Genomic DNA, 25,553 nt, shown 5'->3' on the forward strand with positions numbered 1-25,553 from the left:
CCTCACAGGGCTGTGCTCCAGGCCCCTCACCAGCCTTGCTGCCCTTCTCCAAACACCTTCCAGCACCTCAACATCTTTCTTAAAATTGAGGGGCCCAGAACTGGACACAGCTCTCAAGGTGTGGCCTGACCATTACTGAGTACAGGGGCAGAATGACCTCCCTGGTCCTACTGGACACACTGTTCCTGATCCAGGCCAGGATGCCATTGGCCTTCTTGGCCACTTGGGCACGCTGCTGGCTCATCTTCAGTCACCTGTCGACCAGCACCCCCAGGTCCCTCTCTGCCTGGCTGCTCTCAGCCACTCTGTCCCCAGCCTGTAGCACTGCTTGGGGCTGTTGTGGCCAAGGTGTAGAACCCTGCACTTGGCCTTGTTAAAACTCATGGTGTTGGACTGTGCCCAGCCAGCCAGCCTGTTCAGGTCCCTCTGCAGAGCACTTCTGCCCTCTAACAGATCCACACCTGCTCCCGACTTGGTGTTCATCTGCAAACTTACTGATTCTGGACTCAATCCCCTCATCCAGATCAGCAGTGAAGATGTTAAACAGGACTGGGCCCAGCACTGATCCCTGGGGCACACCACTAGTGACTGGTGCACATTTTAGGTCCAAACAGCCAGCCACAGTGCTGCAGCCTGCCTGTTCCTGTGTGGGACACCTGTTCTGGGCCACTCCTGGATGGGGAATGTTCCTCCATGGGATGCAGCAATTCCTTTCTCAGCCTGAGTGTTCACCAGCCATGAGATTTCCCTTCTCTGAAGCACAAGAGGGAATTAGGATGTCCCTAAAATCCTCACTGATGTACTTCTCTGCTTCCCTCAGACATATGTTATCCCAGAGGACTGAAGTCTGCCTGCAGTGGGTGAACAGATGGCAAACGATCAAATGATCCTGGGCAAAACCATGTGAAAGTACCTTTTGCACAGCATGGCTCTGCACAGAGGGGTGATCCCAGAAAGCTGCCGTATCTCTGTTATCTTTTCCTCTCGTGGCTCACCCAATTCTTCACTTCCCAGGACACACACATGCCCATTATTGCTTTAAAATGGCTGCAGATAGTACTTTCAAAATGACTTCTCTCTTCAGCACCTTGTCAGGCAGCTTGGAACAGGCTGACAAGGTTGTAATGAATCATGGTAGGAGGAGAAGGGGTGTTGGGGGGAAGGGAGCTACAGAGCAAAGCAGATCTGTCTGGAAGCTAAGGAAATGGTCCCCAAGTGAGGTCCAAACCAGCTATCTGTGCATATTCTTCTTCCAGCTCTGAAAAAAACCTTGGATGGCTGCTCACTGCTCTGGAGCACTCGGCAGGACCCACCTGTGCAGCACAGAAGGAGCCCTGCTCCATCTGCAAGCTGGATGAAGGTTCAGATGCCTGCAGGCATCTATATCAGCTTTCTGCCACTGCTTATCCCAGGTTTACATCAGATGTTTCTAGAAGGCTGTGCCTGGGTGCTCTCCAGGCATGTGTGCTTGTGCCAGGCTCTGGAGCTGGGGAAGAAGTTGCCAGGAAGTGGAGAGGAAAAGTGATTTAATCCTGAAATTTTATCCGCTTTGTCCTCAGCAGCTCTGGTCAGTGAGGAGGTGCTTGTTACACAGGTCTGGCTGCTTTGGCACATACTGGCAAGAGCTCCCAGTGTGAGTGTTGTGAGACACTGGCACAGGTTGCCCAGAGAGCTGGTAGACATCCCAGGGATTCCTAGAAACATTGCAGGTCAGGTTGGAGAGGGCTCTGAGCAACTTGATCTAGCCAAAGATGTCCCTGCTCACAGGAGAGAGGTTGGACTAGATGACCTTTAAATGTGCCTTCCTACCCAAACAATTCTTTGAGTTATCAAAGATAAGCTGGCATGGAGCAGAGGAGGAACACTAAGCCCTGCCTGCTTGCAGCTCTCAGGACACCTCAGAGGTGATGGTAATCCATTTTAAGGACTGTGTGACTACAAGGTGTGGAAATCCCACCACACCTGAGCTCATCCTTGTCCTCTCTTTGGTCACAACAGCCCCATACAGTACTACAGGCTTGGAGAAGAGTGACTTGAAAGTTGATTGGCAGAGAGGGATCTGGAGCTACCTGTTGACAGCCAACTGAATACGAACCAGCAGCGTGCTCAGGTGGCCAAGAAGGCTAAGAGCAGGAATAGTGTGGCCAGCAGGCCCAGGGAAGTGATCTCACCCCTGTACTGGGCACTGGTGAGGCCACATCTTGAGTACTGTGGTTAGCTTGGGGCCACATATTACAAGAGGGATATTGAGGTGCTGGAACACTTTAAGAAAAGGTCAACAAGGCTGCTGAAGAATCACAGTGAGGAGTGGCTGAGGGAGCTGGGGTTGTTCAGCCTGGAGAAGAGGAGGCTGAGGGGAGACCTGGCTCCATATGGCTACCCAAAGGGAGGACAGAGCCAGGTAGAGGCTGGCCTCTTCTCCCAGGCAACAAGTGATTAAGTGGCCTTAAGTCTCACTGGGTGAGGTTTAGACTGGATATTAGGGAAGATTTCTTCCCTGAGAGGATCATCAGGCACTGGAACAGGCTGCCCAGGGCAGTGGTGGAGTCATAACCCCTGGAGGTGTTTAAAAGATGTTTGGATGATTTGTTCAGGGACATGGTCTGACAGCTGTGTACAGGGAGATGCTGGGTTGTGGTCAGACTTGCTCTTTATCCAAGCAGGCGATTCAGTGGTCCTCTGATTCTTGCCTTGAGCGTTCGCATCCCCCCTTGCCACTGCGCCTCTGTTCAGGCCGTTGCTGCCCGGGGGCACGGCTCAGTGACCTGCTGTTCGTTGTGCTGAGCTGGGTGCCCGTTGCTATCATTTCACCTGTTTGTGTCCCTTAATCTGTATTTGTTCCCTGGGAAGTGCAGGGAGACACATTAGGGCAGAGGCACTGGGTAAATACCGCCTGCTCCTCTCGCTGCCAGCGCCGGCAGCACTCATTAGCCGCGGGTAAACAGAGCCGACTGCCAGCCAGCCCACGGCCACCGGGAAGGGGGGTACAGGGGACCCGCCGCCGCTCCTCCCCACTTCTGCTGGGGAAATAAGAGCCAGGGCCACCGGGCACGTTGCAATAGGATGGTGACACCGAGCTGAAACGCTGGTGGCAGGGTGCCGGCTCCTGGCTGACGGTGTCCCAGGGGCGGGATCAGGCAGCCTCGCTATAAATAGGGCAAACCGAAAGCTGAACCTGCTTGGAGCTTGGTCTGGGGTGGAGCGAGCAACGCCGACGAGGAGGAGGAGGTGCGGTGTGGCGTCCCGTGTTTGGGAGCGCAGTGCCATGTGCTTGATGTCAACGCAGCGCAGCCGAGACGCGGACCGCGGCGCTGGGACGGTCTAACGAGGGCTCCCCAGCAGGTGCTGGGTGATGGCAGGAGCTCAGGTGGGACTCCCGAGGCACTTCCCAGAGCCTTCAGTGGGGCCGTGCCCAGTCTCCGACTCTGATTCTGACTCCGAGGATGCAGCTGTGGGTGGCACAGGAGCTGGTGCCGGGGCGCAGAACCCCTCGCAGGTCATCCACAGTGGACACTTCATGGTGTCATCCCCGCACAGCGACTCGCTACCCCGCCGGCGCCACCACCGCACCGAACCCGAGGCGGCTGATCCCCGGAGCATCGACCCGACCCTCACTCGGCTCTTCGAGTGCATGAGCCTGGAGTACGGGTGAGTCCCAGAGCCTCTTCGCTGGCCTGCACCTCACAGACTACACCACCTCCCCCCCCACCATATTACCACCACCCCCTCAGCTCTTTGCAGGCATGAGGCTGTCTGAGCCCTGCCGCCCACCCAGATACTTATTGCCAGCTGACATCCTCTTCTCCGCCGGGTTGTGATGTGCCACGTGTTGGATATTAGAAGAAACTTCTTCATAGGAAGTGTTCTCAAACACTGCAACAGGCTCCTCAGGGAGGCAGTTGGATTCCCATCCCTGGAGGTGTTTGAAAGACACAGAAATATGGTGCTGGAGGATGTGGTTCAGGCCAGAGTTAGATAAACGTTGGGCTTGATGACCTTAAAGGTCTTTGCCAACCAAAATGATTTTGTGATTCTGTGCTCAAATACTGCCATCCTGGAAGGATGCAGAAAAAAAAGAGCTGATGCTGAATTGTTGACTGTGGAGCTAGATGAGAAGTTCCTCCTCTCTTTACATATAGCTTAAACCTCCTCCACCTTCCCACGAGATGTGGAGTCACTGTAGGCAGGTGTAGCACCCTCACAACCAGGTCCTGCATGCTCTGTAGAGCAGCAGTAACCCTATTGCACTCAGTTTGCAGCCTAGCCAAGAGCTTTCTGTCCTTGACTCTTTCCACTTGCCCCAGGGTTACTCCAGGACATACAGCAGCATTTGCAGATGGATGGCTGCATGAGGCTTTGTTCAGGCTGTCCTGAAAGCTTCCCTCCTCTCCTGCAAAGCCAGAGGGGAAACTATCATCCTGTCAAACACACAAATCTCCTAAGCCCAGGCTGCTTCGGACTTGCTCATCCTACAGTTCCTGGGTGACCAGAAAACCTGCATCGTGTCTCTTAGTACCTTGGTCCATGTTCTTGGAGACATTTCCCTTCTTTTGAGTTCTCTCAAGTATGACACTGGGACACTGTTAGTTTCACTGTCTTTTGCCTTTCCAGACCCCATACTTGCTGTACTGTGATCATTACTGCTTGGACTGGATGAGCAGACACTGCTCCATCCCAAGGTGCTCAAGGTCTTGATTCCTGAGATGCTCCACAGCCTTGGTGTTCCTCTGAGCTCCCAGGGAGAGGGGCAGGGTGCAAGTGTTTTGGCAGGCAGAGTGGACCACAGCAGCTGTAGGCCACCCGTGGCTGACCATTGCACTGCAGACCATCACTCCAGATGTCTCTGGCCCTTAGACTTTTTCAGGCCCTCCTTCTCCTCCTGCACAGAGCCTGACCATGCACACACCAGCCCCAAACCCAGCATCATGGCAAGCTGTAACTGCAGCTGGACAGTAGTTCTCAGTGAGGAGGATCCACATCAGCTACAAAGCATTAGTGCCACCACCGATGGCCACCCTAGATGTCTCCCGGCTGCCTTGGTGCAAGACTAGGTCTTGCTCAGCACCCATGGGAGCAAGTCTTAGTCTGCCTTGGATCCAATTAAGGAAACATTAACACTGGATGTTCTCCAAACTTCATATTTAGTTCTACTCTCTGAGTTCCTTCCATCCTCAAACATCCTCCCTTCCACCCCTCAGCTGTCACACTCTGCAGCTTGCCAACACCCTCGAAACAAGATGACAAGCACTAAGCAGGATCAGCTGAACCTGGACCTGCAATGAAGTGCTGGATGTGCTTCTGCACAGGTGGGACTGGGCTCCGGCTCTAGACCTGACCACTTTGCTGGCGAACTTCTCTTTGTGCATTTCTTCTCCCCTTTGGAAACCTATAGCAGCTTTGCTAACATCTTTTTGACAGACTTGTAAGCAGTGGTTGGAGGAGGGAATCAAAAGTAGGAAACGGAGCTTCAAAGATGCAAGGCACACCTCTGCTTTTAGTCTTACCTATTTTGATACTTCTCTGCATCATCTGCCATGAGAAGTATAACCTCCCCTCCCAGCCAGCTTCTTCAGAAGGGCTGTTGGCACAGCACAGCCACAGTTGGAGTGGCCAGCCAAGTGTCTTCCTGTCTTCAGGAGTCATCCACAGTTATGCTGTAGCCTGGGGTCAGTTGGGAGCGTTAAGGTAAACCTCGCTGGCCAGGTGGCTGCTGCAGGCTTGGGGAGGCCCTTTCTCACCACTCAGGACTTTACTGCCAGGACCTAAGTTCTTTCACAGAGGGTGGTTCCAGTGATGCAGTGGGCACCCCAGCTGTCTTGCTGACACCCACTTCACACATTCATTTGGATGGTCTGATCCCTGTAGCTTGGACTCTAAATGTCCCACTGCAGAGTCTCAGACACCAGATTCCATAGAAACCATCATTTCATGGAGTAGAACAGGAGTAGGAACAGCCAGAGCTGGGTGACCCCAAACCAACCAACCCTTGGGCAATTACATCCTCACAGACTGTGCACCCACCCATCCTGGGTTCTGCATCTGCCTTTTGGTCCAGTGGTGATTTCTAGTCTGGGATCTTTTGTCTTAGTTGATTCTGTCTCTGTTTCCAGGCAGGATGTTAAATGTTTTCATCTTGTGAGGCTGCAGCTTCTGCTGATGGTTGTGTCCTCCTTATCTTCTGGTTTGTGCTAGCTCTGGAGGCCTCTTTTGCTTAACTTGGTGAAAGCTCAGAGCTGGTGGCCTAAGGCTTCAGCAAACAGCTACTCAGACTAAGTCAGGAGCAAACACTGCAGCAAGTCCACCATGTTACGCTGCAGCCCCTGTGGCCCAACATGGAATCAGTGACTCCCAACGAGTCTTTCTATTTAAAACTCACTTATCTGAGCTAAACGACTGCTGTTGATTAACAGGAGGCACCTCTGGAGGTCATAGTCCAACCCCAGGGCAGGGCAGGGCTAACTCCAAAGCCAGATCGGGTTGCTCATGGCTGTCACTCTGATGGGTACCAAAGGTAGTGAGCCCACCCAAGCTCTGCCAGGGCTGCAGAGTGCTGGCCATATCTCTAGCTGGAGTCCTTCTTCCAGCTTCTGGCCGTTGCTTTTGTCCTTTCTCGGTGCATGTTTGACAATTGTCTGACTCCATGTCCTCCACAGCCTCCTTCAAGTAGTTGCAGGCAATATGTAGGTCCTCTCTTCACCTTCTCTGAGTCACCAGCCCTGCAGGTATTTAAAAGATGAGCAGATGCAGTGCTGAGGAATATGGTTTACAGTTGGACTTGGCTGTGCTGGGTTGATCTTAAAGGTCCAACGTAAATGTTTCTGTGATTCTCTTCTTCAGGCTGAGCAAAGCCATAGTTCACCCTCCTCTTCTGTTGTGTACTTTAGTTCTCAGCTATCTCAACACACTCCTGAACCTCCTTCTTTTATTCAAGGGACCAATCTGGACACAATATCCAGACCTGGACATAGCAGTGCTGAAGAGAACTATCATTTCTGCTGACCTGCTGTGTGAGCTGTGACTCGCAGCCACCCATCTCTGCAGTCCAAGGTTGCAGCATTCCAAAGGCAGTACACAAACCTCCGTTGTTCAGGCTGTAGCTGAGCAGTCATTTGGGCTCCTGTAATTCCAGCATTCCTCCACAGCACTTCAAAGGTATTCATGGCAGCCAGAACCTGACATTACCCCAACATGGGCTGGACTCGACATCCCCCTCTTCCTGGGAGAGAAGTGCTCTCTACACATCAAGGCTTGCTCATCTAGCAGGATTTTTTTTCTTCAGCTGCTTCAAGGAAACACAACTTCCCTCACTGGGGTCTTCCTGCTTGTGTTAGGGGCTGGGCTGAGGCAGTTCCCTCCATTTTCCAGGGCACTCCCAGAAACTCTTCTACCAAAGACTCCATGATTATCTTCCACTTCTCCTGCATCCTGCTACATTTCTTGAATCCCTTCCTTAGACTGTTGTTGCTGGGCTTCTAGGCTCACACACACCTTCCTGTGACCCAGTGCAGGGAATTATTGAGCTGGGGAACTGTCCTCCTGAAGGAATGCAGGAGGGAACTGCAAACTGCAGCCACTTGTGGTCCTCTCTTGCATGCATTTATCTTGTGCTTTGGAAGAAGCCTTATAGAATCATAGAATCAGTCAGGCTGGAAGAGACCTCCAAGATGATCCAGTCCAACCTAGCACCCAGCCCTATCCAGTCAACTAGACCATGGCACTAAGTGCCTCATCCAGTCTTTTCTTGAACACCTCCAGGACAGTGACTCCACCACCTCCCTGGACAGCCCATTCCAATGGCAAATCACTCTCTCTGGCAAGAACTTCCTCCTAACATCCAGCCTAGACCTCCTCTGGCACAACTTGAGACTGTGTCACCTTGTTCTGTTGCTCATTGCCTGGGAGAAGAGACCAACCCCACCTGGCTACAGCCTCCCTTCGGGTAGTTGTAGTTCTGCTCTTCCAGAGTGTGATGCAAATTAACCTCCATGGGGGTTTGTAGTGGTCTCTAGGCGATGTGCGGGGGTCTATAGATGTCTCTAGGGGATGTGCAGGGGTCTATAGGTGTCTGTAGGGGTCCCTAGGGGATGTGCAGGGGTCTATAGATGTCTGTAGGGGCCCCTGGGGGATGACTAGGGGGTTTTGTGTCTCGCCAATCCCGAGAGATGACATGAAGCATTAAGTCTGCTCCTGCTGTGATTTAGAAGGTGGCAGGATTTGACTACACCATCACATTTTCTACTAATTCATTCTCCTGGGAAGCTGCTGGCAGGCTCTGAGGATGTCCTAGGAGAAGTGGAAATGCTGCAGTCATTTTAATTCTCTACTTGATTCTCTGCCTCCCAATGCCTTAAACACTCATGTGCAGGTACAGTAAGCACCCAGGCAGAGATCCCAGTGCTGCACATGCTGAACTTCCTTCTCTTCATTTCCTCCTTCCTTCACTTTTCTTCACCCTCCTGGCACATGGCTCACCTTTGATCACTGCAGTTCACCAGCATTTGCCCACAGCCCTGGGCCCTGGCTTGAACTGGAAGTTGCTCGCACCCATGTGGCCACATCTTGGAATTGTTTGTTCTACCTCCAACATTTGATGAGGTCTGTCAGACCTCAGACTGTCTGAGTGCTGCCTGTGCCCTGACTGGAAGGAAGCAGGAGGTTGTCCAGAGAAGTGGTTGAACTGCCAGCATCTGAAGCAGGAGGTTGCAGCCCAGGGGAGTGGTTGCATCGCCATTTCTGGATGTATTTCACAGCTGTCTGGAGGTGGTGCTCAAGGATATGGTGTAGGAGTGGCCCTGGTAGATACAGATAACGGTTGGGCTTGATGATCTTAGAGTTCTTTTCTAACCATGGTGATTCTGTGAAGGGAGCAGAGCTCAGCACTGCTGGCAGATCCCTTTGGGGCTTTGTGACAGGTTGGGCAGCTTTTGCTAGGAGTGATCCACACAAAGGGCAATAGCAGGTCTAGTGAGGGGGAAAGATTCGTGCTGGGGCTAAACCCATCCACACTGCAGTGTGGCTGTGCTGTCAGCAGTGGCAGGGAGATGCACATCTTTTCTCTGTCATTTCCCAAGGATTTGGGGCTGATCCTTTCCAAGCAGCATGCAGAGGAGCTGGCCTGGTGTGCAAGCCTCTTCTCATGCTGATGTACAGCGGGGTCATGCCTCCAGAGATCACCAAAATAACTGGTAGTGGAGATAAAGAATCACAGAATCATTTCAGCTGAAAAAGATCTTCAAGAGCTTCAAATGCAACCATTAACCCAGCACTGCCAGGTCACCACTAAGCCAGCTGCCTCAGTCACATCCCTTCAGTGATGATGACTCCATCACTGCCCTGAGCAGCCTGTTCCAGGGCTTGACAAGCTTTTAGGGGAAGAGGTTGTCCCTAATATCCAACCTAAACCTCCTCTGGTGCAGCTTGAGGCTTATTTCCTCTTGTCCTGTCGCTTCTTACCTGGGAGAAGAGACTGAGCCCCACCATATCCAGCTTGGCCTGCAGCTATCCCACTTCCCAGACAACTATTTCCAAGAGGATTTAAGTGCCTTCTTTTCCCATTAGGGCACTCCATGCTCACTTTGCATGGAGAAACGGCTGCTGGAAGAGGCAGTGCTGGAAGGGCAGAGACACTGCTATCTGGGAGCAAACACATCAAGCAGCTCCATATCTAATCCCCAGCACAGTTTATTAACACCTTTGTCACAACCCTGCCCTCGAGTGACCCCAGATGCACCCATGCCTCCCTCCAAAGAAGCACCATGAGCAGCCTTTTGGCCAGTGCAACACAGTAAAGAGTTCCTTTAAACAGGAGGGATTTGAGGCAGGATTTGAATGTGATCATATTTTTGCTTAGAGAACCTTTTCAGGAACATTGTGGTTTGGTTTTTAACTTTCTTTGCCAGACTCTGGATTTGAAAACATAATCATTCAAGAAAAGACTTGATTTGGGCAGCAAAATTTATGAGAGCTCAAATGTGAGCCTTTAAGACTTCCAAGAAAGGTTGTCCTCCTCCAGCCAGCCCAACACCAACCTGTCTCTCAGCAGCCCAGAAAGCAAGGGAGGTCTGATGGCCCCACAGTGAATCCTGTTTCTGCTGCACTTGGGGTGGCTGAGCAGCTCCTCAGCTTAGCTGTTCTCCTCCTGCTGTCAGGCATTTCTATTCATGCTGCCCTCCATCTCACCAGAGCATTCCTCCCACCTCCTCTTGCTGGTTGATGGAGAGCAAAATACTCATTTTGCCATGAAAGTAGAGGCAGCAGCAGCTTGAATTTCTGGAGGGTCTAAATGAATCATGCAGCAGCCAAGGTGCTGCTGGACAAAACAGTGCTGTCCCACACTGAGCTTGGTCCCAGCCTGAGCACTGCCAATCCTGTCCAAACAGCATGCAGAGGAGCTGGGCTTGTGTGCAGGCCTCTTTTCATACTGATGTACAGTAAGGTCGTGCCTCCAGAGATCACTCCATCCCACAAAGACCCCTTAGCTTGTGGTGGGAGCATGGGGCAGGGCGGCCCCCAGCCTGTTTGGGGCATCCTAAACCTTTCTCACAGCTCAGCGTGGGGTTTGCATCCATCTCCGTGGGGAAATAACTTCAAAGCAGGGTGGGGCAATTTTGAAGGCAAACCAGGGAGCAAAGGTCATCCTGATAAGCCCCAAAACTTGAAGGATCATAAATGGAGATTAAAGGCTGTTATTGGCAAAGCCCAAAGGCGGCTGGAGGTAGAAAGCTTTCTGCCTCCAGCTTCCACGACAGCTCCAGGGCTGCAATCCCACCGGCCCCGTGGGGCAGAGGCACCCAGCTGTGGCCTGGGGGCTCAGGCTGCTCCTTTAAGCTGTCTGAGTAGGTGGCACCAGCGAGGAGTGTGGCTGGTGGCCTTGACTGTCAGGATCTGGCTGTGTGCCTGGGAAATGCATCCCTTCCATTGGCTCCCCTGTTGGCAGCACCGAGCTGTTTGCGTTGTGCCGCTGGGGAAAGTTCAAACTCCTGGCGATAGCAAAGTGGGCCCTGTGCAGCCAAGTCCTTAACTCTCTGCCAGCTGGAGTCACAGGGACACAGGTCCTTCCCCAGTCTCTGGACCGTGGATCAGGCTGGGTCTCCCTAGGGACAAGATCTCCATCTACCTCTGCGGTTGGGCGCTGCTCCCAGGCACACCCTTGCTCACTATAAAAGGGGAAGTTTGCTGAGGATGGGGACTCCTGCTCCTTCTCTTCGTTCTCCTCTTGCTTCTCTCTGTCCCTGGAGAGGTTCTCTCCCCATCCTGCTCCTCCCTGGACTGCTTTCCCATTTATTGTGGCCACTCCACAGTCCCTGGGCCCAGTGTAGCTTTATGTGCTTCATACTGGCATCGGGACTAGTTCGGCTCTTGGCAGTAAATCTGTTTTCATTCCAACCCGAGGGTCTCCTCTCTTCTTCCCACTTCCCATTGCGGGGGGTGACTGGGTGGCAGGGCAGCTGCTGGTTTATTCTGGGCAGGGGCTGAATGGAGACAGCGCTCCTCAGCCTGCCCTCCGCTCGGAATTTCAGCGGGAAGCTGGTGTCTCCTAAGTGGAAGAATTTCAAGGGGCTGCGCCTGCTTTGCCGGGATAAAATCCGTCTCAACAATGCTATCTGGAGGGCCTGGTACATCCAGTGTGAGTATGGGGCCAGAGCCCGCTCTGGCTGCCCAGGGCTGGGCAATGCTGGGTGGCAGAGGGCTGGCACGGGGGCAGCACCGTGCGGCATCGTGCAGCTAAAGGCAGCTGTGCTTTGCTCCGAGCAGATGTGGAGCGCAGGAAGAACCCCGTGTGTGGTTTCATCACCCCGCTGGAGGGGTCGGAGGCTGATGAGCACCGAAAACCAGAGGTAGGGCTCAGTCTCTGGGCCAGGAGCAGGTCTGGGCGGCAGAGGCGGGAGCGGAGAGCATGCAGAGGGCAGAGCTCCCTGTGTGTCACAGTTTTGCTGGGGAAAGTGACACGGCACAAGGAAACCAGCCCTGGCCGGGGCGGGGGGGAGGCGCTGGAGAGGCTCAACTCTGACTCCCTGTCCTGCCTCCCCAGGCTGTTGTGCTGGAGGGCGACTACTGGAAACGCCGCATCGAGGGGGTGATGAGAGAGTACCACAAGTGGAGGATCTACTACAAGAAGCGGGTGAGTAGCTCTGCCCACGCTGTCCCCTGTCCCGTGGCAGTGCCAGCAGGGCAGACTTAGACTGGATGTCAGGAACAAGTTCTTTACTATGAGAGTGATGGAGCACTGGAACAGGTTGCCCAGCGAGGTCGCTGAGGCTCTTTCCCTGGAGACACTCAAGATGAGACTTTGCTGGGGCCCTGGGTGACCTGAGCTAGTGGGGGTGTCCCTGCTGGCTGCAGGGGGCCGGACTGAACGACCTCTAGAGGTGCCTTCCAGCCTGGACCATTCCGTGGTCAGCGTGCGCAGTGTAGAGCCGTGGCTGACCAGGAGCAGAACACGGCAGGCTCTTACCAGCATGGGAGTGGGATGCCAGTGAGAAGTAGCTCAGCGGAGATGCCATCCCCAGCTGCCCACGGTGCTGCAGTGTGCTTTGGCAGGCTGACTTGGGCTGACTGCGCCCTGCCTGGCGTGTGATCCAGGGCATGATTTGGCAGAGCACGCACAGCACACGTGCTGGGGCGGGTCGAGCAGGGCCACGGCTCACCCGTGGCACCCTGGCTGGGCTGAGATTTGCTGGCTGCGTCTCACCTCTGCCAGACAAGCCAATGCTAGGTGCCCACACTCAGGTATGCTGGCACCATGACCTTGGCCAGCTACTACATGGGGTGGAGCGTGGTCCACCCTCCTCCCCAGCCACTCTTTCAAGGCTGATAAAGGCCAGGGGTGCCACTGGCAGGCAGCGTGCTGGCAGCCTTACAGTGCCACACACTGCTGGTTCCACCACAACAGTGACTGCTCTGCCCAGACCATGTAAAGTACAGACAGAGGTGAACTCAGGGCAACCACACTAAGCCCTGCAGTCACCTCTCTCTTGAGTGCTCTCCCCCTGTGCCCTGCCCCTGGCTCTGCCCTGCACCATGCCCATCCGGGCTAGAGGGTGACAAAGGATGTCTTCTCCTTCCAGCTCCGAAGGTCCACCCGGGAGGAAGAGCTCTCCAGTCCAAAGAGGGTGAGTCTGCCAGGGAAGGGTGAGGAGGGGAGAAAAGGAAGGTGCAATGTGGACCTCTGCTGCACTGGGCAGCTTGAGAGGAGGGCATATGAAAGCCCCAGGGTGTGATGAGCCCAGTGGGATGGGATGCCAAGCACTCAGGGTGTCAGATTCACCCTTCTGGAAGCATCAATATCCTAGGTGTGAAACCCTGGAGTGCTAAATGCTGTGGGGGGAATGAGAGCTGCCAGGAGCAGTAGCTGGGGAGCCAGGCATGGATTCTACCTATAAGAGCTGCCCACCCAGTTCCTTGGCCCCATCTCATGCAGGATGAGGATGTCTGGAGGCCAATGGAGAAATGGTGCAACCAACTTTTCTGCAACGTGGTGCCCATGCTGCTTGGGGATGAGGAGGAGGAGCCAGGGGGTAGGCAGCACTTCGACTTGGACACCTTCCTCTCAGACATCTCTGATACCCTCTTCACCATGACACAGACGCCCAGTGCCCACCAGGCACTCCCTGAGGATGGTAGGTGCCCCATCTAGCAGGGTGTGGAGGAGGAAGTCCAGGCAGGTAGCACACAGCAGAGCACCTTGCTGTACCTTGGCTTAGCTCCTGAAGGCTGCTCTCTGTGTCCTTTGGACAGACAGGATCAGCTAAGAGCCCTCCTGCCAGGGCAATACGAGGAGATGGACGCTCCTACCCTGCCCAAATGGAGCTCTCCCTCCATTTGTGTCAGGCAGGGACATCATCTGGTATAGGTTGACTCCAACCAGCAATTAAGCACCACACAGCCACTCACTCACCCTCCCTGCAGAGGGATGGGGGAGAGAATCAAAACTGAAAACACAGCTCCTGGGCTGAGATAAAGACAGCTTAATGGGAGAGAAAAGAAAGGGGAAATAATGATAATGATGGCAATAATAATAATAATAGTGATGGAATATACAAGCCAAGTGATGCAGTTGCTCACCAGCTGCTGACAGATGTCCAGCCTTGATATCCCCTGGCCAGCTGCCCCCAGTTTCTGTACTGTGGTACTGGAATACCCCTTTGGTTTGTTTGGATCAGCTGTCCTTGTTGTGTCCCTTCCCAGCTTCTTCTGCCCTTCTAGCCTCTTCTGGCAGGGCAATGTGAGAATCTGGAGAGTCCTTAACTTAGCATAAACACTGCTGAGCAAGGACTAAACCATCCATGTGTGACCAACATTATTCTCACTCTCAATCCAAAACAGAGTCCTGCACCAGCTACTAGGCAGAAAATCAACTTTCTATCAGTCAAAACCAGGACACCTCCTCTGGTGTCTCCCTAGGGACCAGCCTGGGATGAGCTTTGCTGCCCAAGGAGCAGTAGCTCTGTGGAGAACTTTCCATCAAACTCCAGGGCAGGGCTGCTAGTCCTGGGTAAGCACCAGGCAGGTCCTGAGCCAAGGATGACCCTGGAGTTCCTGGACACTGGAAGAGATCCCAGAGGTGCTGGTGGGCAGGGTAGTGGGGATAGGATGGCTCTGGATCTCCACAGGGTGGGCACCCATCTCCCTGCTCATGCACAGCTGCAGGACAGAAGGCAGCTGTGCAAGGTGTCCCTGGGGTGTCCTGGAGGGGTTGCAGCCAGGCAGGTGGGAGGGCAGTGGTGGGAGGAGCTCTGAAGTAGGATCTTGGGGGTGCAGTGACCGGGCCCTGATGTTGCAGCTCTGCCTTCTTCCAGTATATGTTGGGAATGCTGATATGATCCAACCGGACTTGGCACCCCTGCAGCCCAGCCTAGATGATATGGAGATCTCAGGTAAGAGCCAGCCCCCATGTGGCATCATACCCCACACAGCCCAGCATGCCCTGCACCCCATGGCAGCCCAAAATGAGGGGGTCAGAGGGCTGGTCAGGCAGCAGCAGGAGCTATTGAGGCAGCCAGAAAGCATAAGACATCCTCTGGCATGGAAAAAGGCATGGTGCAGGGTACTGCAGGGCAGGGGCTTGTCCCTGCCAGCTTGACCCAGAGACAAACTTGGCACTGGTGTCCAGCTGGGGGTAAGGGAATTCCCAAGGAGAGCACCAGGAAATGGACAACAGCAGCTTCCTCCCACGGGGCTGCCAGACAGACTCTGAGCCAGGAGCATCTGTGAGCATCAAGGAGACATCTGGGACATGTCCTGATTCCAGTGTAGTGTTCTCACACACCAGGGCAAGGCACTTCTGGTGCACACTGCACCTGGGACTGGCTCTGCCCTCAAACATGCTAGTGCCCTGAGCACACTTCGCAGGGCAGGAGCTTGTATGGCTTGGCAGCCCTCCCGGGTAGCTGGTGGCCTTGGGCAGCACCAGCATCTCTAAGACCTCTCTGTGGGTGCTCTGCAAGCTCCAGACCCAGTCTGCACTTCCCTCATCAGGAGGAAACCAGGGTGCTTGCACCACAGAGCTGCAGGGTGATGCAAGACCAGATGCTGGCAGGCAGCAGGCTGAGGCACTCTGATGTGCCAGGGCAGGCAGTGGGATGCCCTGGGCATGGATGATGTGGGAAGGCTCTTCCAAACCCTCCTCAGCTCATTGCCTTCAGAGGTCCCATCAGGGTAAGCCATGCTGGAAAGAAGGTCTGGTCCCACTGCTGGCCCTTTGCCTACTGTCTCTGGGTGCCTCATGTGGGCATCAGTCTCTGGGAGGTGGGACAGGACCAAAATGGTCAAACTGGCACTTGAGAAGTATCTTTTCCCCTGAGAGGTCCTGCACAGTGCTGGAAAGCTGCACCAACCCCTTTCAAGCAGCACCTCAGCACAAGGGTGCCACAACAGCAGCCCCAGCACCTCTTTACTTGTGGGTTCAGCTGCTCATTGTGCCACCAGCGTGCCACAGCCTCATGCTCAGCAGGAGATGACCAGGGACATGGCAATGCCCCTCTGAACCAATCAATGTATTTGGATATTAGAAGACATTTCTTGACTGAAGGAGTTCTCAAAGACTGGAACAGGCTCCTTGGGAAGGTGGTTGAATCCCCATCCCTGGAGGTGTTTCAGAGAGGCAGACATGTGGTGCTGAGCGACATGGTTTAAAACTGGCAGAGTTAGAGAATGGCTGAACCTGATGATCTCAAAGGCCTTTTCCAAGCACAACGACTCCATGGTTTCTTTGAGCACCCAAACTGTCTTTTCTTTCCTGCATTTTGCTCCAGAGAGCTGCCTGGGAGTGGGATGGGTTGCTGCAAGCCATTACATCTCAGGACAGCTACTGCATCCCTTCTTCTGCCCGTGCCCAGCAGCTCCACGTGGAGGGACTGCTGGAGCTGAGGATGGTCTCAGTTTCAGCTGGGGACAGGAGTGGCATCATGGGGTTGTGGGAGAGGAGATGGCAGGTGAATGCTGGGTGCTGAATGCCAGAGCTGCAAGGGCCAGCTGATTCAATTCTATCTCCTGGGATCCATGCAGGGAGGCTGCTGGAGCTGAGGATGGTCTCAGTTCCAGCTGGGGACAGGGATGGCATCATGGGGTTGTGGGAGAGGAGATGACAGGTGAATGCTGGGTGCTGAATGCCAGAGCTGCGAGGGCCAGCTGACTCAATTCTATCTCCTGGGGTCCATGCAGGGAGGCTGCTGGAGCTGAGGATGTTTTCAATTCCAGCTGGGGACAGGGATGGCATCTTGGGGTTGTGGGAGAGGAGCTGGTGGGTGCTGGACGCCAGAGCTGCAAGTGCCAGCTGACTCAATTCTGTCCCCAGGGTCACTCTCCTATCAGGCTTTCCGTGGCTCAGGAGCAGGGATGGTGCAGGTGCTGCGGCGCAAGCCTGCAGCGTGGGCACCGCGACAGTGGGCGCAGAGTTCCCGCAGGGTCACAGGGCTGGCACCGTGTCTGGTGGCTGTGGCAGAGCTCAGTGCCTGTCAGTCAGCATGTGCAAACCAACCCCCAAATGAGGAAGCACCTCGTGTCTGCGGCGGGTGCCGGAGCACGGTGTGGGGTGGATGGAGACCTTCTGATGGCAGAGGCAAGGCAGCAGCCTGGCCCCATGCCCTGCTGGCACCACGCTCCAGGTAGGACCCATGCTGGGCACTGGGGTGCTGGGAGCTGGACTGGCCACCCTACAGGGTGGCATTGCCCCTTTGCACTGCAGGGCTCTCCCAGAGCCTAGGGCAAGTGCAGGAGGGTCCTTGTTTTGGAATGAGCTCTGTGCCTCTGATCCCATTGGAGATCAGCCCCAGGCTTGGATGCGATGTCAGAGGTGCAGTGTGCCAACCACATGGGCTCTTCTCCCTTGAGGAGCAATGTGCCTTGGCCATGCTGTGCTGCCTGGGAGTGGGCCAGGGTGGTGCAATGGTGAAGAGTGCGGGCAGCAGCTGTGGGGTGGGGAAGGGGCAGACAGTGGGGGACAGGGCTCCGAAGGGCTGCTAGGTACCTTCCATCCCTGCAGCACAGTGTGAGCCAGGAGAGGAATTGAGTCTGCAGAGCTGGGCATGAGAAATGCCTATAAATACCCATGGAGTGCAGGGCACAGCCTGCCGTGGGCACAGAGGGCTGGGGGCAGCATGGAGCTGGGTGCTGTGGCCTGGGGAGGCTGAGACCCTGCCAGGCATCACCGCAGCCCACATTGATGCCAGCCTGTGGAGAGGTAGGGGTGGTTCTGCCATGTTCCTGGGCATTCACCATGTCTTTGGCAGGGGTAGGGAGCAGTCCAAGGGCGGAGAGTGGCCGCTCAGTGATAGCACTGCCTCATCTCACATCAGTGTTACCCTTGACTGGCAGCACATGGCACTGCTGGAATCATCACCATGCTGAGCCCTGTGGCATCCCCCTCAGGTGGCAAATTTGCTCCTCTGGTGTAGATTCGAAACGGTCTAAGGTCTTAGTGGGTTCCACCCAGGGCAACCCAGGTGTTGGAGTCTGTGTCACAGCCTGGAGGGAAAGCAGAGTCCTAGCAGCCCTGCCAGTGCCCAGGTCATGGCTGCACATACCAGATAGGGAGCAACATAGGCCTAGTGGCAGCATGGTTTGTGCCACTCAAAGGGTTGAGAGCATGACTGGGTACTCCTCAGAGAGTATGTGAGTGCCTGTGTCCTGGAGTGGCTGCTTGGGCACAAAGCCTGTGCCAGGGGCTGTGGGACAGCTGCCTGCAAACATAGCCAGTGCTCCTGCTCCGTCTTACAAGGAGGCACCCAGCAGCCCTGTGGCCATCCTTTCCAGGGGAAAACCTTCCCACGGTGATGCCTGAGCCAGCACTGGCGCAGGCAGCAGCAAGCACTGAGATGGAGGCTCGTGTGGGGCTGATGTGCCCAGGGTGCCCAAAGCACCCAGTCAGTCCCTTCCCTTCGTGCCACGGCGTCTGGGCCCCTGCGGAAGGAGCAGGGTTATGGAAAGGGGAGAGGAAGGGGGAGGTGTCGTGGCAGGGTCACAGGGCTCGGCTTCGGGACGGCCATGGGATGTGGTTAGCCGCAGGCTGCACGCACGGCAGTGCCAGGGCAGGGAGGCAGGCACTTGCCATCACTCCCAAAGAGTGGCCCCCCGACTTGGGGACACTCCTCTGTGCTCTGCTACTACAGCTGCCCCACAGCCTGGGTGTCATGCTCCCTGCCCCTGCCCAAGGCAGGCTCAAGAGGGGTGGAATGGCCACCCAGCCCCTGGGAATAGCGGGAATAGCCCTGGCACTGGAGCATGCGGCACCCAGTTGAGTGCTGGGACAGGGTCTCCACCCCCGGGTGGCATCCTGGGCGGCCCTTCCTGTCCCCACGCATGTGGCAAGGCTGGCCCTGGGCGCGTGAGCTGTCTCTTCCCTCCATACTCCAGCATTTCACAACCCGAGTGCCCAATCTGCTGGCAGAGCTGGGAGCTGCCCCAGCCCCACAAGGTGAAGGTGGGACCAGTGCCTTGATGGCAGTGCCAATAACGGGGCATGGGCAGGTCTCCTCATGCCTGTCACTCTCTTTCCACTTGACCCTGCAGATATCTTCACCACCTACCGACCACCACTATCACAGACACAATCAGGCTACCAGGAGCCCCCTTGCTTTGTGCCCATGGCTGATCCTCTGTTCATCAGTGGCGGAGCACTGATGGGTGTCCGGGGGCTGCCTGCAAGCCCTGAGGCCCCAGTTCCACCCAGCACCCTCCTCCAGGTGAGTGGGGTCCTGGCCTGTGGTCCACAGCTGCCGGTGCCCCAGCCAGCCCCCCTGACCCTCCTGTGTCTCCCACAGCCCAGCACTGCCTCCCAGCTCAGCCTCCACGGTGCCTTCCTGAGCCCGGAGCTTCCTCCGTCCCCCCTGCCCCCTGAGCCCCCTGCCACAGCCCCCAGCAGCCTCAGCCCCCAGCTCCGACACAGGCACTCTCTGCAGTATGACCTCCCCAGCAAGTGCCTTGGCTTGGAGCCACCAGGACCTCACTATGCCCCGCCAAGCCCATCCCCTGGAGCACCCCTCCTGGGCCCAGACTCCCTGTTCTCCCACTCCTCGGCTCCCCGCTCCAAGTTCCCCTTTGCCGGCTCGCCTGGCCCCTCGCTCCTTGCCCCCTCTGCCTCCCCCCTCTCAGCACCCTCCTTTGCCCCTCGTGCCCTTCCAGGGTTGGGCTACACTGCAGGCATGGTGCCCCCAGAGTACCCCAGCCTGGTTGCTCCCCAGCTCCCTCCCCCTGCCCTGCTGGGCGACCCCAGGTTTGCCCCCCAAAAGGGGCTGCCCCAAGGTGGGGGCGGGCGGCCAAAGGTGAAGCCCGGTGGCACCAAGGTGAAGAAGGGACCTCCAGCATCACCCCACTTGGCTGTGCCCAACCCCTGCTTGAGCGAGCTGCTGAACGCAGGTAATGGGGCTGGGGGGCTGGGGAGGTGTGTCAGGGTGAGATGATGGCAGGGGGGATGCTGTGGAGGGGAGTGGAGGGGAAACTCCACATTCTATTCACTGAGGGTGCTGGGCAGGTCATATAGCTGTCCCCATGGCAGGGCAGTGCCAAAACCAGGGGTGAAGTCATGACCACAGGAGCCCTGCTGGCATCAGCAGCCTCAGGAGGGGCCAAGTTGGCTCCAGAGCTTGACCATGGGCACCACTGACAAGTCCCTGTGTCCCCAGCCTGGTTGTCATGGCCCTGTCAGCATGGATGGACTGAGAGATCACTGGTGACCTGCCCAGTTTCCTGCCTCTGTATGTGATGGGACAGGTCCCATGCCCCAGGTCATGTCTCCAGCACTGTGCTTGGCTGGTGAGAAGCTGGAGAATCCCTGCCTGCACCAAGGGTCCCAAGGGCATCCTTGCTTCACCCTTCTCTGGCGTAGACAGGCAGGGAAGGGGCCACAGCAACACCAGTGCTGGGGGCTGGTTGCCCTGGCGGGGCAGGAAATGTCACCAGAGCCCAAACATCCTCACACAGCATTTCTTTCTGCTCCTTGCCCTCTTGCAGCCAAGCAAGACCCTGCCCTGGATGCTCCATGCCTAATGGGCAGAGGACTCATGCCCTCGCCCCCTGTGTCCCCGGTAAGCAATCGCCCATGCCTCAGGTTGGGATCTGTCCCCCCAGCCAGGGCAGAACTTGCCGTTTCCTGGTTGCAGGGAAGGGATAAAGAAGGAGCCGTTCGGGATGTGGGGCTCTGTGGGGTCGCCCTTTGCTGTGTGGGGCTGGAGAGGCAGCAGGGGAAGCAGAGGACATGTGGCTGGGTGCTGGGGGCACAGGAGTCCCCTGCCTGATTTTTCCCGCAACAGAAGCAGGACGGGGGTGGGAACCACCTGCCTTGCATGACCCCTTTCCTGGCAATGCTGCCCTGGGCCAATGGGGCTGGGGCTGCCTCTGCCCCCATGGTGGGATGGGACTTCACACACCCCTTCCCAGTTCCCTTGCAGGAGTTTGGCTGCCAATGCTGGGGCACCAACTGACCAAAGGCGAAGAAGGTCTGGTCCCTAGCACGTGTGAGGTGCTGGCCTCCCAACCTCCCATTTCTTTCTGCCTTCCTCCAGCAGCAGAGCACTGTCCCTGAAGTCCCTGCCACCTTCCTCTCCAGAATGGCCCAACTGAGCCCAGGACTGGCTTCTGGTTCCATTCCTTCCCCAGCAGTGCCAGCACCTGTACCACTGGCAGGCACCAAGCCGGGCCCACTGCTAGTCCCCAAAGCAGAGCAGCTGTCCCCAACGTCGACTTCTGGTGAGTCTGAGGCAGCCCAGGATGCTCCATAGGACACTAAGCTTCCTACAAGGAGCTTGGCCCAAACATTGTGGGAATGTTTCATTTCAGCTCACCCAGCTGAGCACAGATTCCTTTCTGCAGGAAAGGGCACAGTGCCTTCACCTGCCTCCATCCACAGGGACAAAAGCAGAAACAGCAAAAGACCAGAAAAAAAGAAGTCAAAATGTCAGACTGAGGTTTTTGAAAAGCCAGAGCTTGGTTTCTGAGCAGGAAGTGCCCTGCTTTCACCCACAGGAACCAGAGTGGTGGCTGGAAACCAGGCTCTGATATCCTTCCCACTATCATTTTTGGTGCTGCAGGTCGCAGCCTCACTGCCCTTGAGATTCTCTCCCGGCAATTTCCACCTCCTGGCATGCTGGGAAGTTAAAATGGCACATCCCAGATGTTCCCATTTCTGAGCAGTTATGAGTGGTGTTTGGGGATAAGACAAAGCAATGAGACATGTGGATGCTGAGTCAGAGCAGCCCCATTAGCAAGGCAAGGTGGCTGCTCTGCAGCTGGGGTACAAACCGGGGCTGCAGCATGGGACCCTGGTGTCAGCCTGGCATGAGGGGCTGCTGCTGCCTCCCTGCCCAGATCATCACCTTTCCTTTGGCAGGCAGTGACTGGCCCAAGCCCAGCCAGGCTTCCCCAGGACCAACTGCTGGGCTGGGCACTGGCATAGCCCTGCGCCACCCTGTGCCCCGTCGGGGCCGACCTGAGTCCAGCAAGGTACAGCAGGAACAAGAGCTTCCTTCTCTGTGGAGGCAACACTTCCCTACATCCACCTCCTTCCTGTTGCCCCTCAAACTCAACCCCTCTTTGCTGCGAGCTTTGGGCAAGCCTGTCCTCCATGGGTCTGGTGGCCCGGGGCTGTGCCTGGTGCCAGGAGGTGCCTGACAGCCCTTGCCCGCAGATGGAGAGCCGCCGCATCACGCACATCTCCGCCGAGCAGAAGAGACGCTTCAACATCAAGCTGGGCTTCGATACGCTGCACAGCCTGGTGAGCACGCTGAGCGCCCAGCCCAGCATCAAGGTGAGTGCCCAGGGTGGCACGCTCTGGCCAGCCCTGGGCATGGAGGGACAAGATGTGTCACCTGGGGACTCTTTGTCTCTGCCCTGCCCTGTTAGGTGTGGTTGCTGACCTGTGCCCCAGCCCATGGGGCAGAAGGCTGTGAGCGCACACCAAGCACATGGAGACCAGTATGGTGCAGCTGCACTAGGCTGGGTTGGGCTCTGGAGCATGTGGCAGAAGCTGCCAAGGCTCTGCGGCAAAGAACATGGCACCTTGCACTGCCAGCCCTGCTGCGTGAAGTGCAGGGTGCCCCCCACCCTGCCTGCCCCAGGGGCACTGTCTCACCTTGTGTCCCTGTAGGTCAGCAAGGCCACCACCTTGCAGAAGACAGCAGAGTACATCTGCAAGCTGCAGCAGGAGCGAGCAGCTCTGCAGGAGGAGGCACAGCGGCTGAGGGAGCAGATTGAGGAGCTCAACGGCTCCATCAAGTAAGTGGAACACAGCTGGAGGGAGGCAGGAGGGACCCAGGGCAGCCAGGTAGAGCAAGGCAGCAGTGTGGGGAGGCAGAGCACACAGCAGGTTTCCTGATGACCTCCTAAGGATGTGCATTTGACTCCGTCCTCCCTCAAACCCTTCTTGGGGGACAGGTGATGCCCAAGCGGCAGCACTCTGTGGCATCACAGAATGTCAGAGGTTGGAAGGGACCTCCAGAGATCAAGTTCAACCCCCTTTCCAAAAGCAGGATCACTTAGGGTAGTCCAAACAGGAATGCATCCAGAAAAGGACTCCACAGCCCCACTGGATAGCCTGTTCCAGAGCTCCATCACCCTCACTGTAAAGACGTTACAGATCAGAACATAAGGCCATGACCAACAGCTGCCCTGGCAGGGGGAAACTGCCTGCCCACCCCTGATGAGAGCTGAGGTCCTGCCAGAACCTCTCTATATGAAGTCTTCCCCATGGCTCCCAGTTCATCAGACCCACAGCACTCCTTGTGCCCCACAGCCTGTTCCAGGAGCAGCTGCCAGCCACGGGGGTGCCCATCACGCGCCAGCGCTTCGACCAGATGCGCAGCATGTTCGATGAGTATGTCCGCTCCTCCACGCTGCAGAACTGGAAGTTCTGGATCGTATCCTTTGGGGCCACTGCCTGCTGCTCACTCTCACCCCTCTACTGAACACCAAGTCCTCCGCTTCACCCACAGCTCCTGGGTCTGTGGGGTCCCTCCAGCTCGAGAGCCTCTGGGGCCCACAGGGAGATGTTTTGCAGCCAAGAGCATGTGGGAGAAACGCACTGAGATGATGTGGTTAGGAGAAAGTTTTTGCTGCAGGGGAGCAATTGGTGTTAGGAGTACATGGTAGGTCCTTGGGGAGGAAAAAAGTCACTGGCAAAGCTGAGGTCATACAGGGAAGAGTGCCTGGTGACAAGGGAACTGGATCTGAGAGGCAGCAGCCATCAACTAGGGATTAAGAAAGGTCCAGACAAAAACAGTGGCTTGGTCTTGGTGGCTGCATGGGACACCCTGGAAACCTAGGTGGAACACCAAGTCTGGGCTCCATGTGGTGGAAAGGATGAAGGAGACCAAGGGCCATGAAATGAGTGATAAAGGGGCTGGGTCTGCATCTCCATGAGCAGAGATTAGACTCTCTGCCAAATCTGACCCAGAGCTTCCAGTCCAGGCAAGGCAGAGGTGATTGCTGATGCAGGGCTGGGGAGTGCTGTGAGCTCCAGCCACAGAACACTGGAACCAACATGGAAGTGCTTCCTGTAGACTACTCCATACATAAAATCACTAGTCCCCAGCCATGGTTCCTGCAGGCTGGGAGCACTGGGAGAAGATGCTGGGCACTTTAGAGGACACTGCACTAGCTGTCTCCTTGATCTGCTCTGGAAGTTGTCTTGTGTAATCAAGCACTTATGGCAGCCCTGGTCATGACACAGATTACACAGCTTTCACACTCTCTGCCCAGGGTGCCACTCAGGTCCCCATCACCTCACCACTACAGGCTTATGCCCAGTATGATCTGCAAGGAGGAAGGCGCCCAGCACATCTAATCCATGGTTGGGCAGGGAGCTTTGTCCTGGTGCCTGGAGAAGGGTGCTGCCCACACCTGGTCTTGGCAGGGCTGGTCCTTAACTTCTCTGCTCCCATCAGTTCAGCATCATCATCCGTCCCCTCTTTGAGTCTTTCAATGGCATGGTGTCCACGGCCAGCATGGAGAGCCTCACCCAGACATCTCTTGCCTGGCTGGAACAGCACTGCTCCCTCCCAGCACTTCGGCCGAGTAGGTGGCCCTGCACCTGTCCCTGGCACCATGAAAAAGTAGGGCTGTCCTGCTGGCATAGACTGATGAAAAAGCAAAGGGGCAAAGGATAGGGGTGGGGTGTCCGGGGGGGGGCATGTGGCTGGTGCTGCACCACACTTCTGCTGCACTGGGGGAAGCACTGATGGGACTTTCAGGGGCTGCATGCTTGGTGTTTTTCCATGCTGTGCTCCAGCAACCAAAGAGCCCTGTCCTGGCTTGGCAGGGCTCAGCCCTCCCTGAAGCCCCACAGGGTGGGTTTCATATTTGCACTCCCTGCTATGGACTGTGGCAAGGAGCTGTTTTGGTGTTCCATGGGCCAAAGCAGGGATGGAAAGAGCCATCTCCCCTGGGATGGGTTAACCTTGGCCCCTTCTAGTCTCCAGGGCACGCAGGTGTGGCTGACATCTCTCACATCTTCCCACAGCTGTCCTGAGCTCCCTTCGGCAGCTGAGTGTTTCCACCTCCATCCTGAGTGACCCAACCTGCATCCCTGAGCAGGCAACACGGGCAGTGGCAGGGATGGGCCGTGGTGGCAGCTCCTCTTAGCTGCTCCCAGAGTGGCTTTCTCAGCCTTGCCAAGAACCTTGGTGCTGCCAGATGAGTGCCTTCCAGTGCCAGCATGAAGCCCTCAGTGGGGTCACAGGGCTGCTGTGGCCAAGTTGCTTGAGCTGCTGAGGACATGGAGATCCCTCTCCCACGTATACTGGCTCAGGCAGTCCCTGCCTGTGCAGGGACAGGAGCCCTGGTCCTGCATCCCAGGGCCTGCCAGACCCCATAGTCTGGTACAGCCTGGGGGCCTTCCTGCCCTTGGCCAGGAGACCTGGGGATGGGGAAGCTGCTGGGCGGTGGGACCTGGCCATGCTGCCTGATAAAGGACTTGCTCTGCCTCCAGGTCCCAGTGTGGTTCTTGCTGCCGCAGGTCTGCTCTGGCTCAGGGCTGGGGGAGGCAGGGTGAAGAATGCTGCGAGAGCAACGGTAGGCAGGAGCATGGCAGGATGAGAATAGAAGCAGGCAGAGCTGTGGGCAGG

The 25,553-nt window shown here is 56.2% G+C and overlaps 1 protein-coding gene across 4 annotated transcripts; it reads left to right on the forward strand.

The window, feature by feature from the left end:
• Positions 1-3,134: 3,134 nt before the first annotated feature.
• Positions 3,135-25,412, forward strand: MLXIPL (MLX interacting protein like). Of its 4 annotated transcripts, none has more exons than XM_064166175.1 (16): positions 3,137-3,648; positions 11,520-11,626; positions 11,755-11,837; positions 12,032-12,121; positions 13,068-13,112; positions 13,421-13,619; positions 14,799-14,876; positions 19,009-19,854; positions 20,449-20,522; positions 21,000-21,183; positions 21,824-21,936; positions 22,121-22,240; positions 22,580-22,707; positions 23,225-23,348; positions 24,375-24,542; positions 24,950-25,040. In XM_064166175.1, the coding sequence occupies exons 1-16, from the start codon at positions 3,353-3,355 to the stop codon at positions 24,956-24,958; spliced, it is 2,664 nt and encodes an 887-aa protein (XP_064022245.1). In that variant the 5' UTR covers positions 3,137-3,352; the 3' UTR covers positions 24,959-25,040. The 4 variants fall into 4 exon arrangements, with proteins under 4 accessions (XP_064022246.1, XP_064022245.1, XP_064022243.1 ...); XM_064166173.1 differs by having other exon boundaries at positions 3,138-3,648; positions 24,375-24,504; positions 24,950-25,412; XM_064166174.1 differs by having other exon boundaries at positions 3,138-3,648; positions 21,003-21,183; positions 24,375-24,504; positions 24,950-25,412.
• Positions 25,413-25,553: the final 141 nt, after the last annotated feature.

Source organism: Pogoniulus pusillus, chromosome 27 (assembly GCF_015220805.1).
Source record: "Pogoniulus pusillus isolate bPogPus1 chromosome 27, bPogPus1.pri, whole genome shotgun sequence".
Taxonomy (NCBI): domain Eukaryota; kingdom Metazoa; phylum Chordata; class Aves; order Piciformes; family Lybiidae; genus Pogoniulus; species Pogoniulus pusillus.

Coding starts and splice junctions, on each gene's coding strand:
- MLXIPL (XM_064166173.1), top strand. CDS start 3,353: ATGGCAGGAGCTCAGGTGGGACTCCCGAGGCACTTCCCAGAGCCTTCA. Junction 12,122..13,067: donor GGATCTACTACAAGAAGCGG/GTGAGTAGCTCT, acceptor TTCTCCTTCCAG/CTCCGAAGGTCCACCCGGGA. Junction 23,349..24,374: donor AGAACTGGAAGTTCTGGATC/GTATCCTTTGGG, acceptor TGCTCCCATCAG/TTCAGCATCATCATCCGTCC.